The sequence below is a fragment of the Meleagris gallopavo genome, chromosome 15 (assembly GCF_905368555.1).
Source record: "Meleagris gallopavo chromosome 15, MGAL_WU_HG_1.1, whole genome shotgun sequence".
NCBI classification, from domain to species: Eukaryota; Metazoa; Chordata; class Aves; order Galliformes; family Phasianidae; genus Meleagris; species Meleagris gallopavo.
The window spans coordinates 530,255-550,123 of NC_139418.1; the positions used below are offsets into that span (position 1 = coordinate 530,255).

General features: G+C 47.6%; 1 protein-coding gene across 3 annotated transcripts in view; it reads right to left on the bottom strand.

Moving 5' to 3' along the window:
• The window catches only part of PSD2 (pleckstrin and Sec7 domain containing 2), a 72,260-nt gene that overhangs the window by 17,844 nt on the left and 34,547 nt on the right, over nucleotides 1-19,869 (bottom strand). For all 3 annotated transcript variants that reach the window (XM_085236332.1, XM_085236331.1, XM_085236333.1), the window contains exons 4-9: nucleotides 16,059-16,547; nucleotides 14,414-14,608; nucleotides 10,956-11,036; nucleotides 10,316-10,428; nucleotides 7,110-7,168; nucleotides 757-846 (exon numbers count right to left, since the gene is read on the bottom strand). In XM_085236332.1, coding sequence (XP_085092458.1) covers nucleotides 757-846; nucleotides 7,110-7,168; nucleotides 10,316-10,428; nucleotides 10,956-11,036; nucleotides 14,414-14,608; nucleotides 16,059-16,547 — 1,027 coding nt within the window. The remainder of the gene's footprint in view (nucleotides 1-756; nucleotides 847-7,109; nucleotides 7,169-10,315; nucleotides 10,429-10,955; nucleotides 11,037-14,413; nucleotides 14,609-16,058; nucleotides 16,548-19,869) is intronic.

A 19,869-nucleotide genomic window follows, 5' to 3' on the forward strand; every position in this document is an offset into this window, starting at 1 on the left:
TCAGGGCAGTGTGGGTTTGTGCACTGCTCTCAGAACAGGAGAGGGACAAATAACTTTGGGGTTCAGTTTTTCCAATTCTTCCTGTGCACAATTCCAGTGACTCCTCTGGTGCACTGGGAAAGAAGAAAAGAACTAGGGAATCAAAGTGCAGAAGCGGCCTTCAACATACATAGGAGGGTGTTAGGGTGAGGATAGTGGGAAAGGTTTTATCTAAAGCTCACTGTGACAACTCTGATGTGGCTCTGGTCCTTTCAACTTCCTTCCATACTGTAAAATCCAGACCAGGCTGATGGACCTGTGGCAGATGGTGGTGGGGGTATTAAACCACACAAAACGAGAAAATACAAACTTTGCAGAGTCTGAGCAATCTCCCTTGGTACTCAGCTAGTTGCACTGGAGCAGCACATTTAATTACGTGGAATGGAAGGCAGAGAAAAGTATCTATGCCAGATGGCTATATTTCTGGGGAGTGTTTTGTTCAATATGTTGGCTGGTGCATCACAGAATTCCACAGAATGGTGGAAAGGGACCCCTGGGATACTCTGAGAGCAGATAAATCCCTGGGTAATCTCAATAAAACACCAACTTGGAACAGAGCTCTGATGGCTCCCTGCAGGTTAGCAGAAGGTGTCCATTTAGGCTACAGTTTTTCTAATAAAATAAATGCATGATGGAAAATACTGATTGTCATAGTATGACTAGGTGGCACTACAATAATAATATCAGCATCCCACTGTCTAATGTGTACCACATTACCTTCAGCAAATCCTTTGCAAAGTCCTTCCCATCGTTGAGCCCATCGAGGTTTGTTATGAACTGCTGACACGACATCTTTTTGCCAATATTCTGCAAGGCAAAGAAGCAGCTTATTAAACTTCTGGAAAGTTTTGACTTCAGTGAGACTGTTTTTTAAAGAAATATTTTATATATAGGAGCTCAAAGCTAGAAGGGGGCCTTCTGCTCTGACTTTCTATTGGGCTTTTTGATTTCTTTCCTCACATTCAACAACATTCAAACGTTTCAAATTTCTTTTTATAATGATGGAGATAAAACATCTGAAAACAATTCCAGCTCTTGCTCCAAACTCTCTAAGTGATCTCATCTAATCTCTGGCCTCCAGGTTGGCCTTGGTACAGAATCTATGCCTCAAAATTCAAGGCAAGTGCTCAGACTCTCTTAAAGTAGTGGAACTTGGGTAGGCCTCAAAGCCTATAATGTGTGAAAATGTGTGAGCTTGCAGTATCAACATCTGAAGACAGCACTGGGAAATGACTTGTCTTTGATGGAAACTTATTTTTGGTTGCTATTACAAAGAGATCTAGTTACTGGGACCATGTGAACTTGCGTGCTATGGTGTGTGAGGGCAATGCCCAGATACTGGGACAATCTCATGACTGGAACACATCATCATCACTCATTACCAACTAATGCCACAATGGCAGCTTGGTGCTGGAGCTGTGAGGTCATCTGGCATCCCTGATATCAGTCTGCAGCACCTGTTTTTCCTTACTCCTCACAATAGCCAGGTGAGTCACTTTCTCATCTTGCAAGGGTTGAGGGGCTGGAGGCAAGTGGCTCTTTTCCTTGCCTTCCCTTGCAACCAGACCTCTCCAAAAGACTGAACAGAGGTGTGGAGGAGTCAGTGAGTACTCCAGGGTTCAGAAAAAGGAGTTGGATACTACAAAGAAAGGACAGGTGTTTCTAGCATGGCATCATATTGCAGCTTCCGCACCCTGGAGTTAGTCCCCAGGAACAGACCAACAGACCCTGTGGTGATAGAGCATGGCGTGCACAAAGCAGTTAGTGAGAAGAGGTGACATAAGGTACCACCAGTGTCCTAAGGATCCCAGTACCATCCTGGTGCTTGGTGGGATCTGCATCAAGGTACTGATAGGGACCTGGAAGGAGGGCTAAGAGCAGCTGAGCCAGGACCCCACTTAGAGATTCAGTGGGAAGAAGAGCCTTGCTAGGAGAGAATAAAGCTGCAGCAGACAATATAGGAGGTGCCATATAGAGAAAAGTATGTCCTCTGTGCAAGAAAATAACCTCTTGAAAGAGACCAACACCAGAAGCCCCTGCCCACAAATGTGCACAGCAGAAGATCTGAGAGATTTCTCCCCAGGAGAAGGCATCAGCAAAGAGCGAGGCCCTGGGGTTAACCCACAGCAGACACACCACATCAGCCATCTGTGACTGCAGGCGTACTCTTTGGCTATACAGGGAGCTGGTGCTGCCTTCAAGCAGCTCTGCCTGAAACTCTTTAATTATGCCTCCTGTTGATGCCAGCTCCAGATGAACTGGCATCCCGGAGATCAGGAAAAAGAGGAATAAAGTACTGTAATGAATCTGCAGTGCCTGGGGACTGCAGACGGCACAGCGTGGTGCAGCATGAGGATCAGCCATCTTATGGGCTATTGCCCAAAACTGGACCTCATAGCTGGCTGCTCCCGCAATCCTGAGCTCTGTGAGGGATCCAGACACAGGAACCTGCAGGGAAGACTGCAGACATGCTGCGTTTCTTCAGCAGGGGAGGGGAAGTTTGTGTACTCGCTGGCTAGTGAACAGGGTGAGTGAGCATGTAAAAGCCACAGCAATGAATCTGCAGGATGGAGGAAGGTTGGAAGTGAGGAAGGGATGCTGCCTGAGACCTTGAAGTACCAAACCTGGCTCTTTCTCCTGCATGAGAAGATCTCAGAGCCCAAACTGAGATAGCAGCAGCGCTGTGAAAAAGCAGCTAATTGCTGAGCATCCAGGGAAGATGAAGTCATACCCTTCCTTTGACAACCAGAAGAGGTGATGAGAAAGCTCCAACAAGGATGCTAACGCTGTGAATCAGCTTGTTGGACCAAGCTGTCAAAGCACTGCAGAACCAGGGTCAGGACCCAGGCTGCTGTCAGAAGGATTGTGCACAGGTTGCTGTGGTGGTTCAGACGCAATACAACCTCACATCAGCAATATCTTAGCTTCCACATATTACAGTTGTATTTAGCAAGTATGGGGAATCCCAGGAACAATTCCAGAAGGGGATACCATGAGGGCAAAGTGGGCTGCCTTCCTATGCATTGGGCCATTCAAGATCCTGCTGAATCCAACAGCATGACCACCATGTGTTTACATAATCTTCCAGGGAAGCAACTGCACACTTCAAACATCAGTGTTCTGATGTTCTATGTCCCTTGAGTAGGGAGATGTGTTTTCTAATTTCTGGTCAGACAAATAGATGGAGGCATTTTGCTTTTTTTATGATACACTGGTCACATATCAACTAAAAAATAAGCCAGCAAAGCTGCTTCATGGTGCCACATAGCCACTATTTTTGATATGTCCTCCTGGCAGAAAAGATTTCATCCCATCTTAACTTGCTCCAGGCCATGCAACAAAGTATAAGAAATCACTGTGAGGCGATCACTTGGCACTGTGATGTGCTTAGATGGAGGAAGAGTGAGTGAACAGTGGCTAAAATAGATAAGTGATAGAAAGTCAGATGAATGGGTAGGATGGGTAAAGCAATGGGTGGGCAGAGATAGATGGGTGCGGTGGATGGGAATGGACGGATGCAGAGACAACAACACTACAGTGGTTAAGAGTGTGTAAGAATGAATTGGGAAAGATCAGGTTGGTCCAACAGTGTGGTACACAGGGCTGATTAACTCCGTTCAATTCCTGTGTTTACAGCTGGGATCTTGCTTCTTCTGTGCCACAGCTGACTCATCCAAGGCAACTGCAGTGTCCAGGTCATCTCTTCCAACCTTTGAAAGACACTGGGCTGTAGTGTCTGTGGGTAGTGTCTGTGTCTGGGCTGTGTTATTTGGCTCTTGAAAAGTCATGGCATCGGGAAGCTGGGCAGGTACAGATAGGTGAGGGAACACTGAGTGCACACTGGGAAAAGCCCCAGGAGGAGGAGCAGCTTGCTGGGTGCCAGAAGCCATGGAGGGTGGCTGACTGGGCTGCTCCTTACAGCCCTCTCTCTTAAGGTGTTAAAACATTTGAGCTGGAGGCCCTAGGCATCAAACAGCTACAGAGTGGTGAGTGGAGTGCATCTCCTGTGAGCTCTCCAGCATGAGCACCTTGCCCTGAGAACACCCTGCTTTTACTTGGGCTTTCTTGACCTCTCCCAAATACTCATCTGTGAAAAAAGAAGGGGGAAGGTAAAGGGCAGGGGAAGGGAAAAGAGGAATAACACAAACAACAGAAGCTAAACTTATGCTTCAGCATGAGGTAAGGGCTGTTGGTCTCACTGGGCTAAAGAATTTGACAGAGAGTCTGTTTCAGGCTGCAGAATCAAAATCGACCTGAAGAAAATGATCCTGCGGCTCTGGGTACTGATGACTGCTGGACCACACAAAGCTGCTCTGGGCAGAATGGTGCCACTCTGTAGGTGGCTTCAGCAGTTGCTTGTACCTTAAAGCTCTTCAGCTCTCAATGCACTACTAATACAACAGTATTTCTAGCACCAAATCATAAGCTTGGCTTAAAGGAGAATATCACAGGGTTTGTAAGACTAATGTGGGGTTAGGCTGTGGGGTTAGGACCTGCAAAGGATCTCATTTTCATGTTTTTTCCAGTGGCTGGTTTGCTTTTTGAATGGAAGGCTTGTCACATCACAAGGTGACTCTAGGAGCTAGGCTTTGGCAAAGTACTTGGTACTCTACAACAAAATACAACCTAAGTGCTGGTGATGCATAGGTGTTAATTTGTCACTATCTTTGGGTGGCCAGCTGTTCTGAACAAGGAGAAAAAAAGCGCATCGAAAAAGAGACATCCCAAAGCTTTGCATCTGAGGGACAAAGATGGTGCAAAAGAGTGTTTTGTTGTGAGATCTCCTGGAGCTCAAATAGCATGAAAGCATGGTACAGAGTTGCAACAACCTGATTTATATTGTAAGGTTTGCAATCCTTGCTGGTGACTGCTGGGTTTTAAACAGCAGGAATGATGTAATTCTATAAAAATGGAGCATCTCTTTTCCTGGACAGTTTGGATCTGAGTGTACCAGCAGTAGTAAGTTAGCAGTACTAAATCTGAACTCCAGTGTGATCACATGCAAATCTCATGTTTTAAAGCCAGTCTCATTACTTTGAGGCTCAGTCTCAGTGTATGTGATGGTCACTGCTGGAATGGAGGAGCCCACTGTGAAGGCACTACTGTAGACAATCAACCCTTCACCAAAACACATCAATCTCCCCCTCTCCTAATCTGAGGAATTTCCCACTCTGTGGCAGAGGAAAACACTGAAACACACATACAATATTACAACGAGAAATAAAAAAAATGAGCGATATGCAATATCATGACAGCATCTTCAACAAAACAACGGGTGAAAGAGGAAGTCACACAGCTCCAGGTACCCTGCAGCTTGGGGAGGCTGCTTTGCACAAGGAAAATTTCTTGTGACTCAGATCACCTGCTAATGGGTTGCCAAGGAGTGAAGGACACTGCACAATGACAGGAATCCAGACAAACAAAATGCCTTTTTTTTTTTTTTAAACAGAAAAAAAACAAGTCAAATGCTAGTGCTTTAAAGCAAAACAGACTGCACTTACCACCTGGTAAAGGGTTAAAGAGCAGAAAGAGAGGTTCCAGGAGCAGAAGGAAGAGGAAAAAAAAAAAAAAAAAAAAAAGAGGAGAAGGAGAAGAAATTAATGTTACACAGAAAAAATAAAGAGAAGATTTTTTCAAAGAAAAGCTCAGGCATTTCTACATCTTGTCAAAAGAAAGCTGTATTTTTCCTTGCTTAATTACCATGAGATCATTTCTTCTTACCAAACCTATTATCAATGAAAAACTAATGCTGCACCAGTGCACCAGTGGAGTCATCACCATTAGGCACTGGTAGTGCCTTTGCATCTACACAGGTGAGGAGCATTCATGTGGTGCTCTCACCTGTACAGTCTGAGGCTCCCTTTAAAGGTGATTATAAACCAGTTTGCAAATAAATTGATGTTATGTCCTACTGCCACCTTATTAAAAGCATAATGAAGAGAAAATCAGGGCAAGTCTCTGCAGATGCACAATGAACTGTGACCAGCTGGAGGCAGAAGAGGACTCTGGTAATACAGCTTGGAAATCAATGGGGCTGTGGAGCAGAAAAAGGGACTAAAACTACCGTAGGTTTCACATGTGCAGTCTGCAGTAACAAGCCTTCCCCACTCCGTGGCTGCATGCCTAAGTTCTCAGAGGTGAAAGAAGGAGCTTCAGTGAGCTGAGACTCAAGCAGCTCCTCTAGCCCTGGGAACAACCTGTTGAAGCTCGTGGCCACGCTCTGTCTGCACCAGAAGGCTGGACAGCAGGAAGGATAGCAGCACCTGCAGCCTTCTGCAGCAAGCAGGGCACAGCCTGCGTGCTCCCAGCTGCATGTCACGGCTGTCCAGGGCTCCCAGCACAACTAGTGAGACCTATGCCCAGGCCCATCTCGCCTCTGCAGTGACTCTTCCTCCCATTCTGCTGTTTTCGCTAGACATTGGCAACAACCCAGCTGACCTTTTAGGAACAAATCCAATCTATGCACAGCTGTGAGAAGATATCTCACAGCCTCTGCAGTTTTCCAGTCACACCTGTGTGACACCTGGCAGTAAGCTCTGCTCGCCTGCTCTTTGTCTGATGTGATGCTCTCCAGTTGCTGTCTGCAGTGTCTTGGGGAACATCTGGGAACTACTTCACGTTCTGGGAATGAAAGATCAGATCTGGTCCTGTACAAAACTAATGACTCCCTTGCAGCAGTTTTGCAGATGAGGGGAGCATCGTGTTTCTGCATCAGAAGAAAAAGCAGCACAGTTGGAGCTGCTGTTTCTACACCGCGGAGATCAGTGCTGAAAGATCTCCCAAGAGCTTCTGGGGCAGTGCTGATGCATGCAGTAGGTCCTGGGAAGAGAGCCGTACTGCCTGTGCCTATGGAGAATAACTGATATCAGATGTGCCTTTGGCTTGTGCGTGCAGTAATGTAAGAGAAGGTCTGTCCTAGGGCTAGGCCTGGCACCCACAGTCCCGATGGAGCTGGTCAAAGTACTTGTGTCCAATCTATCTCGGTTTTCCAGCAGTACATACTGCACAAAGGAAAAGACCTCTATACTCAGAAGGAAAGAAGGAAGGATACATCTCCAAGTGCTACTTACATGGCCATGGAGGTCTGTGTTTAGCAGCATCAGGGCACAGGTGAGCGTATGAACCCCATCTGAAACACACAGTAGTCAGACAGCTATTTTTGATCCTCTTCTCACTTAGTTTCTGTGTTTGCTCTATCTCAGCAGCCCATTCATTGTGAAAGCAGAGCTAGTTGCTATGTCTTTGGACTTTAAAGAACACTTATTTTTTTCAACTGCATATGGTAGTTAAAAAAAAAATCTGTTTTCCCCTCAGACTTTACTTATTCCTTAAATCATCACCAGCGAACAGGTTTGAAATCAGTTTTGTCAGTGGCTCTCTTAATATCTGACCTTTTGCTGAATCCATCTCCTCTTACCCCATCCCCATTTCAAGCCAACAGCATTGCAGAATGGAGCAGAGATCCTGCTGCTTTAAGCTAGTTTCCCTCCACTGACCACAGTCATTGCACTGATTTCCCCTGAAGTCTTTAGCCACCACTTCCGAGCTCAACAAATGATTACTACAAATGAGTGCCGCGTTTTTGGGTCTCTTTTTTTTTCCTTCCATTTGAGACAGTGCAGAACCCTCTTCTGTACCAGGCAGCCTGGTTTCTTGTTATTTCAAAACCATGCTGAGCCCTTCAGCTGCTCCAAGTCAAGAGACCTGTCTGCCTCCACACCGCCTCACAACATGCACGGACCACACAAGGGGGCTGGGGTGCTCCTTCCTGGGCAGCTTATGCTCAAGGCCAAGCTCTAAACACTGCCAGCTAAAGGCAACCAAACACACAGGAGCCCAGGATGAAGGCAGCTGAGCACATGAGATTCCTCCCTTTCTGGGAAGAACTGCGGTGTGTGAGGAATGAAGGGTTTCTTGCGGGAATATCGCATATTTCTGTTCCAGGTCTGACAATCCCAGGGCCGTGCCATCACAGATGTTCCCCTTTAAGAGAGAATCACCTCTTAAGAAAGGCACTTCCTCAAATCCACAGGAGCAGTTTTATTCTTGGAACAAAGTGCCTACTTAGGGCATATTCTGGAGCCTCTGTGGAAGATTTTGGGCTATCTTCGCTTGGCTTCATTGACTTACTGGGGCAGGTAGACCATGCACTCCATGGCCCCAAGGTGGAGCTGGTGTCCCAAAACCTGCTGTTTGCTTGCTGCTGCTGGGCTCAATCACATCGACATCATCTTTTTACTAAAACCGTCTCAGCACAGACGTATAACTCTTCTGGCTCTGGGCTGTATCAGAGTAAGAAGGCACTAGCAGTCTGTCCAAGGCACAAGTGTCTGGGAGAAAAGCCTACCACCCCTCTCAGTGGTCAGAGGCCTCTTCCACCTCTGTTTTCAGTGTCCCGTCAAGCAGGGCGAAGCGCTTTTGGTGTTGCAGCTGTTTTGTGTCTCCATCAGTGGAAGAGTTACTGAATTAGCACACAGCAATGTCCCAAATCGTCTTAGAGGGCTGCACGACCTCCACGATGACCATGTCATTTCTAGACAAGATTGCCTTGGCTTCATCATGCCTGCATGTCCACAGATTATCACAGTCACAGGTGTTTCTTTAGATAACATGTACTGGCTCAGATGTCACTGTGCTGGAACACCCCGTGCCAGTTCATGCTGGATACAACAAGAAGGAACTGCTTTCTGAAGAAAGAGAGTGAGCCCTTGCAATAGGTTCCTTAAACCACTGCACATCTAATGCATACTTTTGTAGTGTCCTGATGAAGGTATGAACTGTAAGAGCTTTGCTTTCCTCTAGACCTGTCACATACTTATTCTATTGAATTACAAGTGTATTTTTCAAGCCCCATTCACTTCCAGCACTGAGTGCAGCTTTGTTTTGCTTCGGACTCATTTTGTTTGTATTTGGTCTTCAGGGTGATGCTGCCCAGCATTGTGACACATGCTACCATCATCATAGGGCATGCTGTGGCCCTGAACATTAACAATGTCATGAGAGTGGTGGCAGTCATGGTTCAGTTCCACTTTTCCTTACTCTGAAGAGTTTTGTATTGTTTAGGGTTATAACATTTTCAAATCAGGGCCTACCTGAAGCAGTGACACCTTGACTGAGGGCCATGCATTGTTGAGGAGTTCAATCTTCTCAGTTCATCCTTTTGTTTTTCCTATTAGCAAGTACTTTTCACACATCATTACAACTGGGATCTAACTTCTCTTCTGAACACTTGTCATGTTGTGGCTCCATTGGCAGCTGATTAAACTTGTGTTGCCACAGCAAAGCTTGCATATTGTTTACTCTGCCCTCTCAACGCTGTTATGTTTATAAGGTATGGGATGGAGCCAGAGGTCTGACTGCCTTGTGCTCCAGCTCAGCCTCTGCTCAAGCAGGCGTGCACACAGTGGGTGTAAGAAACATGAGGACAAGACAAGGAGGAAGGGTCCCAAGGCCCTTGTCTATAGGTTAGAGGGGAATGCAGTAGAGTTGAGGATCACATTTAGGAGAGGTGATGAAGAGAGGTCAGGATTGGCCTACAGCTAAATGTCTACAGGTGGAGAAGCCTTTCCAGGGAAAGGTCCTCTTCGGATCAGTATGAGAGAACATCACATGCACATGTAAAGCAAACCTAGGGAAATGAAATAAACCTACACTTTATTCAGCTAAACCTATACTTTACTCAGCTACCACAGACAAAAGCAAAGAGGTCATTCTGCTTCAGAGAAGTTTGTGTCCATTTAGCTTGGCAGAATAACTCCAGGGTTTATATGACACTGGGCAAGGCTACTCCTTGGCAAGGCAGCTTTCAGGCCCAACTGCCACATTCTAAGCTGAAGAGGGTGGAGAAGGAACAGCCAGCAGTTCTGTGATGCTGGCTGAGAGCAGGTCAGCAGCCTGATTTCCACCCATTCCTGGATGCAGGCACTACAGATGTCTGTAAGCAGGTACGTAGAGATACTCATTACAAATATGACCTTGGGCATGCTCATGTGGAAGGGACCTTAAAGATCATTGAACTCCAATCTCCCTTCCATGGGCTGCCTGCCCCCCATCAGCTCAGGCTGGCTAGGGCCCCATCCAACTTGGCCTTGAACACCTCCAGGGATGGGGCATCTACAACATCTCTGGGCAGCAGTGCTAGTGCCTCACTGCCCTCTCAGTAAATAATTTTTTTCCTGATATCTAACCCAAATTTCCCCTGTTTTAGTTTAAAGCCATTTCCCCTTGTCCTATCATTATCAGACTGTGTAAAAAGTCGGTCCCAGGAAAGCAGTACCTTCAGAGGTGCTCTCCTCTGGGTTGCACTGGCAGTATCGCCGGGAGAAGTGAATCAGCACACGCTCCCGCTCCTGTGTCTCTCCCATCAGTGGGAATGCTTTCAAGAATGTCCTGCAAAGAGAAAGTGATACTTAAGATGTCATGGATCAATCTGCTGGAAAGCATCCACACTACAGGGAAAGATAGGAAGGGAGTCCTCATAGCAGCTAGGGAAGCCTTTGTCCTCTCCATAGCCCGCACCCAGGAGCCCTGCAGGTACAGGCCTTGAGGCTGGCCCTGAGCTGAGCAGGGAAACATACTGCCAGCTGAGGTAGGGCGTACCTGGCTCACTGGCGTCAGGATGGGTCGTCCATCCTAAGGGCAGAAGTTGCTCTCACTTGGTCTGAGTTTGTACAGAATAGGATTCCCAGGAAAGCCGCTCTCCACCGTGGGGAAGCAGGCTGTGAGTGCTCTTAGCAAAGCCCACTTTTGGTGGCAGTACGTTGTGCCAAATGTGACACCAAAGCAAAAATTAAATTATAATCCGTCTCTGCTCCTGTCCATGGACAGTCTCTTTGGAGCCAGGAAGCCCAGAGAAACCCACCTGCTCTGCCCCAACCAGCCCAGACATACGTGGGAGTGCCGAGAGCCCAGCTCACCTGAGTGCTTTGTCGAGGGTCAAGCCAGTGAAGTCAAAGAAGCTGAGATACTCCTCTGCTACCAACTTGCTAAATTCATTACTGTAATTAAAGAGGGAGTCATCAGCCTTTTCATCAGGGAAGGAGACACTGTCTAGTCCTACTGCAGTACTCCCATTCTCCACCCCAGGCTGGCTCTCATCTCACCCTCTCACCACAGCACCTCACACTGTGTCTTTTTGCAATCATACTCTCAGACACCACCTGCCAGATGGATGCTCCTGGGGTGCTGGAGCAGTCAGAGTGCAGGAGTGCTCAGCTGAGATTCTGGTCCCACTCACCCTCGAGTAGTTTGCCAGGGCTGGAGAAGTGCACGTGGAGTTTTTGAAGGATGCTTGGAGACTTACTGCCTTTAAAGCCAGAATGGGTGGTGTAAAGTTCCTCTATCTGCACAGCTCAGATAGCAAAACTGCAAGTATGATGAATGACTGCTGGCAAGAACATGGAGATGATCTCAATATTATCAGCCTTGCTCATATGTAATTCATTTTCCTTCTCCCCACAAAATGAAAAGTTGCACATCCAGTCTCATTTCAGGACCTTCCACAGGCTGAGCTCAGAGCTCACATTGCCTTTCCAACAGCACTGTTTTATCTTCCACTGTGAGACAGATGCTGCAAAGCTTTGGGTGGATGCTGTTTGGAAGCACAGCACATGGTGGAGTAACTTCTTCACTTCTCCTGCAGCTTCAAAGCAGGATGATGTGAGAAGCCAAAGATCATGTCTGTGATGGAGATGTCAACACATCTTCACCCCTCTGTCAAAGAAACAGCAGAAACCAAGGAAGCCTCAGGCTGCCCTCTGGAATGCTCTTGGCTCTAAGTCTGCAGAAGACCGCATGTGTTGGCTGTGCAAGTGCTGAAAAACAGCCACTGTTGTCCCTTCCACAGGTCAAGCCCCACTTCACAAATGTAATCATGGAAAAAAAAACTCCAATTCCTTCAGCCTAGGCAACTCTGCGAGATCTGCTGGGAATCTGGTTGGGCATTCTGGGCACTGCACACACAGAATCACAGAATGGCCAGGGTTGGAAGGGACCTCAAGGACCATGAATCTTCAACCCCCCTGCCACACGCAGGGCTAACAACCTCCACATTTAATGCTTGACCAGGCTGCCCAGGGCCCTTGAACACCTCCAGGGATGGACGGGGCATCCACAGCCTCTCTGGGCAGCTGTTCCAGCACCTCACCACTTTCTCTGTAAAGAACTTCCCCCTGACATCCAACCTAAATCCTCCCTCCCTCAACTTAAAACCATTTCCCCTTGTCCTGCAGTTATCTACCCTTTCAAAGAGTTGATTCCCCTCCTGTCTATAGGCTCCCTTTAGGTACTGAAAGGCTGCACTGAGGTCACCCTGCAGCCTTCTCTTCTCCAGGCTGAACAAGCCCAGCTCCCTCAGCCTGTCTTCTTAGGGGAGGTGCTCCAGTCCCCCGATCATCTTTGTGGCTCCTCTGGACCCTCTCCAACAGCTCCCTGTCTTTCTTGTACTGGGGGCTCCAGACCTGGATGTAGTGCTGCAGATGGGGCCTCACAAGAGCAGAGCAGAGGGGCACAATCACCTCCCTGTCCCTGCTGGCCAAACCCCTCTTCTCATGGAGCCTAGGATCGCATTTGCTTTCCAAGCTGCAAGGGCACACACCAAAGACAGCCATGCACTTCATCACAAGAGTAATCAACAGGGGAGAACAAAACATCTGATTGATCCCACTTAACATCGAGCTGGACTTGAGGAGCTGGCCTTGTCCACGGCTCCCAAAAACTAAAACAAAGCAGCAAGCTATAGTCTAGCCCAGATCTCAGGTGGATTGAGTTGCTCTTGAGGTGTCTCCATAGCCTACACTGGGACTATATCCTAACTCAGATTCTTAACTGGGCCTACAGTCATGCAGAATGAAGGAGGTGGGAGATCCCTTTCACCACCCTCTCCCACCGGCTCACTGCCCATCCTTCAGCTCACTGGGTCTAGCTGGTGGCCAGGACTCACGAGCCCAGGATTCAGACAGAATGGTGAGCAGTGGTCTACACCGGCCTGTTGTGACTGCATCTCCCCAGCCCATCGTGTCTTCCCACGTGCCTCCCCAGATCCGTCCCTTTTTGGAGTAGTTCGAGACAGACTCAGCTGCCAAAATACATGCTCTTGAGGGACTAAGATAATTTCTACATTTAGGGTTAACATCACATAATACTGTCAGCTGGAAAGAAACTATTTGGTGATATCCAACCTCTGCTTCCTTGTCATCAAACTTTTCATACTTGCTTGACAATGATGAGCATATTGGGATTTTTGAGAAAATTGAGAAAAAGTATTTACAAAAAATTAAAAAAAATAAAAAATAAAAAAAGATGTTGAATGAGCTGCAAAGTCTAAAAATGAGATTTTTACTTTTCAAACAATCCTCCTTGTTGGCCCATACAGTTTATATGAACGCATCACTTAAATGTACTCTATTCCCACAAAAACAGGCTGTTTTTACATGAGAAATGTAAAAATGTAATTACAAGCCTAAAATACACCTATCTCCAACCTTCTTCATTTCCTGCTCTGCAAATCCACCTGCCTGGTCCAAGAGCCTGCAGCTCTATCCAGGTCTTGTGCTGGGAAGTGTTCCAGCTTTCTAAAATTCAGCCTATCAAAACCGAAATTGTTTTTTTTTAATGGACGTGTCAAGTCCCAGCTGTGGATCACCAAACAGCTCCTGCAGCATGAGGATGGCAGGAACCAGCAACAGGGCACACTCAGATGCGCCGCCATGCTAAAAGTTTGTTGTCTGGAAGATCCCCAGCTGGCATAGAAGATTTGCAAGAAAGAAGGATGCTAGGCTTGAGGCAGCAGCAACCAGAATTGCATCTGTTACAAGAACCAAGAGAGAAGAACAAGCATGCTGTCAGGAGATACAAAAAGCTGCTACAGAAGATCACTCACGAGCTCCTTCCTTCCTTCCCAGGACAAAGTTGAATCATGGACCATCCTTGCTAATGGAAGCCTGGGTATTTGCTGAGAGACAGTTGTGTCTTGCTAATCTGGATGGCAGTCAGCCATTTCAAGGACATACAAAAAACAAGCAATGTTATACATGACCTGGGAGAAATACATGGGGAGTTGGTGCCCTCGCACCCACTGGCATCCTAAAGTCATGCCACTACTATGCTTGTTGCTTTGTTACTGTTTCTTTCTCTTTTACAAATCACTGTATCTCTCCACTTTTGAATAAACACTTTCACTTCCCTTCTGCCTTATCCTGGCAAACCTACCAGCTGAGGTAACTTGGACATCTGGTGCGTATCTGACTCTCCATCCAACTCTTGTGGGCTCACACTGCCTCACCCTCCCCACCGCAGATGTTTTTCTCGTGGCCATGCTCAATGCTGCCTTGGTCTGCTGCTTGGCCAGGCTGGCTCTACACCAAAGACCACTTACTTTTTCCCGAGCTGTCGTGCCACATCACAGCGCTTGAACCCTTCGAGGTTGTAGAGGCGTTTGGCCAACCTCTTCGCAGCCTCACTGTCTGCCCTGCAGCCATTTGCCAAGGTGTCTGTGCTTCCCTGGTCAAGCTGCTCCGTGCTGCCCATGTCAGAGTCAGAGTCTGAGAGTGCGTCTTTCAAGCTGGCATCACTACACAGAAACAAGAAACAATTCAAGGAGCAGCAGTGTGACTTGAAGAAACCCAAAGAAAACACATTTTGATTTCTTCTTGTCCTAACCAAAAAATACACAAAAAACACATTTGTGAACTGGACGTTGGGCAAATCCTATTTCATTTCGGGTCAGAAATGCATTTTGATGCATTTCAAATAGTTTAATTTCAAACTAGTAGGAAAAAGATGGAAGAGGAAATTATTTCTTGCTAAGAAATGAGGACATTCAAAGCAAGAGACTCAACCCTTTTTTAAGGTTCCACTCCCCACATGGTATGAAAAGCTGTCCTGAATGGATGCAAAGGTGCCAGAAGCATATATCCTTCTAGTCTGTGTTGTAGGCATACCAACCTCTTTTGGAGCTGCTGACACTCAGGAAACCTTCGGCATAGGTGATACACTTTTAGGTTCAGATTATTTGCTGAGGGTGAAAAAATGCACTTGAACTTGTGCAAAGTGCTGTGGCTGGGCCGCCAGGGCATCATGCCAAGGGGACTGGCACCAGACCTGATGTCACTGTCCAGCCGCTGCCCCCAGATGGCACGATGGCCAGCCATTCTTACAGATGACACTCTGAGTGTTCCAGTGGCACCACATAGGTGGGGCTGCATCCCTTTGTTTTCATGCCAGGCCATGTCATTTCAGGCCAGTTCTGACACTTATTCACACATTTTTGGGCACTGTGACTCACAGAAGACCAATAATTAGCTGGACATAATCCCATGTACTGGCTCTCTCCTGGCCTGGCTGCCCATCTCCTGGCTCCCGCACGGATCTGCAGTACAGCCCCTGCTGCATCCTGGGGACGATGGCTTGGAGCTGGCCCAGCGGGTGACATCTCCACTGATGTCCTCACTGCCTGCCAAGAGCTCCTGGGGAGACCTCTACAAAGGCACCTAAATGAAACCTTGAGGCTCACCCTGCTTTTCAGAGCATATTTGCAAGTGTGCCTGGCTGACTGTACCTGCCATGGATTTTGGTAGATGTCAGGCAGACAAGGCAGTGCTCTTCCTACAGCAGTGCTGGCCTGCTGTAAGAGCAGGTGAGATTTGTGTGTAAGCAAATCAATGCTGGTGCCCTCCAGAGCAAACGTGTGCACAAAGCGATTGAGCGTTGGCTTTTCTTAGGCTCCTACAGGACCCAGCAGATCATGTTCATCCTTGGGCCCTGTGTCTGAGAGCAGGAAAGACAGACACAGATCTACTGGGGAATGGCTGATCTAGTGCCATGTGGTCCTCGGCTTTGTTCTCAGCCTATGGATAAGAAAGTTTGTCCTGTGGTTTGTCTCTCTGCCATGACAACACATGAGAGTAGGCACAAGGGGAAAAAAAGAATCTCCACCCACTGTGTCCTATGAGCCTTGTTTCTGGGCTGGGACCCCATAAGACAAAGACCCCTTTACCCCAGAAATTCTCAGCCTGCCCTACCTGATGGAGTTAATGATCTTGGTGGCGTCTTCCTCTGAACCTTCCACATGGAACCCATTTGGGATATTTTTCAAGGACAACCGGCTCAGCACATTCTCTGACCTGCTGCTGGTAATTGAGTGCCTGAGAGGGCTCCCAAAATCCCCCTCCGCTGGCTTTGCTGCTGCCTGCTCTTGCTTATCAGCAGCCATGTGGTGAAGGGATTCTCTCTGCTGGGCCACCAGTTTCTGCTCCAAGAGCTCTGGGCTTTCCTTGACCCGCTGCTGGATCAATGGGGTGAGTGGTGCCTCAAAACTGACACAGCTGTCTGTCTCATCTGTAAGAGAGAGGACATCCAGAGAGTCCAAGCTGCTGTAGTATGTGCCTTTCATAAGGTCAGACTCAACAATCTTCTCAAAGGTCGAGCTGAACCCATCCCTGATGTCTTTGAATTGAAAATGTTCCTTGTCGTCCTCACTGCAGCTCAGCTTGGCATCTCCAGCAGCAAACCTGGACAAGAAGGGGAGATGTAGAAAAAATGGTCAAGGAATTGCTTGTACTGTTCAACTTGGAGCTAGGGGGCAGGAGAAGAGGTAGGAATGGATGCTGCAATCATAGGTCCTTGGGAGTTCTCTATGGTATAACCTAATTGCTTCCAGTTTTATTATAAGCTACGGAGCTGAAGAAGACAGAGCTTTGCAATGAGCCCCCTTAGGGACCCAGTTATTTAAAAAAGCCAGAGCTCTGAACTGGAAACATTGGTGCTTCACACTTGCAGCTGGACCAATTGCCAGAATTGAATTAATCTAAGGGTTCTCTCTCGCTTCAAGTGCTCCAATTCTGGCAGCATCAAAAACACGGAAGACATTAAAGATTGAGATCAATTCATATAACTGCATGTTGGCAGCAAATGTCCCTTTGTAGCAGAAAAAAAAAAACAGAAGCCGTTAGGGAGCAATTCATGCTCTATCTTCAGCCTTTTGTCTTAGACCAGACACCCTAGAAAAACAGGGCACCCTGCACTGAGAGGTCCATGGGGATGGAGCCCAGGCAGGGGAGGCTCTGTGCTGCTTTGCAGACAGCCTGTGGCATGAAGGCACAACATCAGCAGCGTGACAGAGGCTGCAAAATGCACCAACCTGCAAGGTTAGCTTCTGGGTAAGCAACTCCCAGCTACTCTAGCTTTCAATGCAGGGACATCAATTCCAGGGCACATCCCAGTGCAGTCAAACAGGGAGAATTCAGCTGGGCCAAACATCTGCTGGGAGCCCCGAGGAGATGGGAGGGCTCGGTCCCTCCTGAACAGCCTGAACCAGCAGGCCAGCAAACAGGCTGGGAGCTGGTAGGGGACTGGGAGAGGACACAGCCTGGGCAGCCAGTCCCAATGGTCCATAGGGGTTCTATGGCATACAAATCCATGCTCAGCAAAAGCCTTGTGGGGGTGGTCTCTGAAAGTCACTACTGCTTAGAGACTGGCTGTGCATTGCTCTGGTTTTGATCTGATTGCTTTTGTATCACTTTTTTTCTTCCTTCCTTCTGTTATCAATAGATAATATATTAATCTCTTCTTCAAAAGATTTTTTTCATCATATTTTTTCCGCTGTGGAAGGGGAGTGAGAGCAGCGCAGTGCCCATCAGTGTGACATGGATATGGCCTCACTGTGCACCAGAATACATTTCCCTGAGATGAACTCTGGGAGTGGACCAGGGATAAGCAAGTTTCCAGTGCCAGTGAATGATATGCTGTACCCATGCACATCCAAGCCCAGCTGCTGGAAGCAATGTTTCCTATCAGGTGTTAGTGACAGCCCTACAGAACATGGAACCTTCACATCACCTGGAGCAGAAGAACTGGAAATGGGGCCACGGAGGTGGTGGCTCCAGCACAGAGGAAGGAAACCACTTGTGGCCTGGTTGCGGCAGAGCCATGAGAGAGTCTCCTAGCAGTCTGGACACTTCTCAATGCACTTTAAAAAACAGCTCAATCTTTCTAGGCAGGGAAACTAAGCTACACACCATATGGAATTGCTTGTAGCAAAAATAAGGACAGGTAAGGGAATAGAGCCCTATCTCCAGCAGCAGAAATCAGAGAACAGGGAAAGCAAATGTCCGCCCCCACAGCCAGCCCCATTCCTCCAGTTCACAGCTGCAGCAGCTTAAGGATGCCCTGATCTAGAAGCATGCAGCCCATTTTGTCCAACAGACACAGGCTCCCTGGTTTCAAGGCAGGGATGTACCCCTGGACATCACTGCCATGCTTGGCAGATGCTTACTGCAGCCCTGAAGCCCTCCAGCTCTGCTTATACCATTTCAGAGTCTTGGGCGCGTACTTCTCCCAGGGCAGAAAGGATCTGTGTTTCCACGCAGAGCTAAGCAATCAGCAAGGAGGGAAGGCTGCTTCTTGAGTAAAGAGCAGGTCAATGAGCAGCAAGGAAAGAATCTGGTCTTCCTTTTCCCCATGCTAGAAAACACACTGCAATCAAAGCAATTGCAATCATTTCCAATTTGTTGATTTTTTTCTCTACTTCTAAACATGTCACCAGGATCTACTCACCAGATGAGATCTTTAGCTCAGCTGAGACCCCTTCAGATGGAACAAATCCAGCTACCAGCTCAGAGTGGCTGAAGGTGGCAGGGACAGCCTGGTCCCCTACACTGTGGCCATACCCAGCCATCTTGGAAAGGATTTCCCCCAAGGAACCGGTTTGTACCCAAAACCTGCTGCTGCTTCCAAACAAGATGTCATTAATTTCCACTCATTTATCATTTAACCACATAGGGGAGCAGTAAAGTATCTACAGAAAGGCCAAGACAATCCATTTTGATACTTTTCAAAGTAGAAAAACTCTCAGTACAGTGTAAAAATCATTTTTTTGTCAAGCATTTTCTGTCAAAGCACAGTCAGCAACTAGAATGGCTGGGAATGGAAGGAGCCTTCTCAGCTGATTCAAGGAAATGTTCTGTTTTTCTTCTTTATTCAGGATTCAGAAACCTCACTCAATTTCACTGCTCCTTCTGCGATCACATTACTGACTCTGGTCACAAAAACCACTCCAAATGCAGACACTGCCCATTTCAGCAAGATCCTCTCCCTCACTTTGTTCAGGGCATGGCTGGAAGGCCTGTGAAAGCAGGCAGCTGGGAGAGGGGTAGCACTGCAGACTGGACCTCAAGACCCTGAGCAAGCCCAAAATGAAGAGGAACATATAGTGTCCTCCCCTGAAATTCACAGCACCGCACCCCTCACCATGTGGCTAGACAAGGCTGATTCAGAAAAGATGCAGCAAACACATAAGTGTATGCTATATCCACAGTGTTACAAAGCAGGTCAGATGGGAAAACCATGATGTTTTTTCTGGCCTTGCAATCAACAGGTGAGTGGAGCACAGCCCTGAGTTTACTGGTCCGGAGATATCATCATAGGGTTATCACTTCTGGGAGAGCTTGGCTCTGCAGTGCCTCAGGCAGGGTGGAAAATCATTGCAGCACTTTGTGGCCCCATGACCTTGTCACCAAGGGGAACACACCTGTTTGGGAACTACTGCTGTCATTTCTGAGGAGTAGCTGGTTCAGGGCAGCATGGGGTACCCCATGCTGAGAGGTGATGCTCACATGGATCAATCTCCAACATCCTTATCAGCAGGGGCAGCGAGAGCTCAGCTCTTAACACAAGCACTAATTCCAGGCAGTACAATGGGACCTGGCATCCCTCCACACAGAGAAGTCCTTAAGGTCATCCCCCTTGTTTGCTATAGCCAGTGCACTTACAGATTCAGACATGCAACGCAAGACAGCAGGAACCTCGCTAAAGGTAATCTCCTCACCCCAAGAA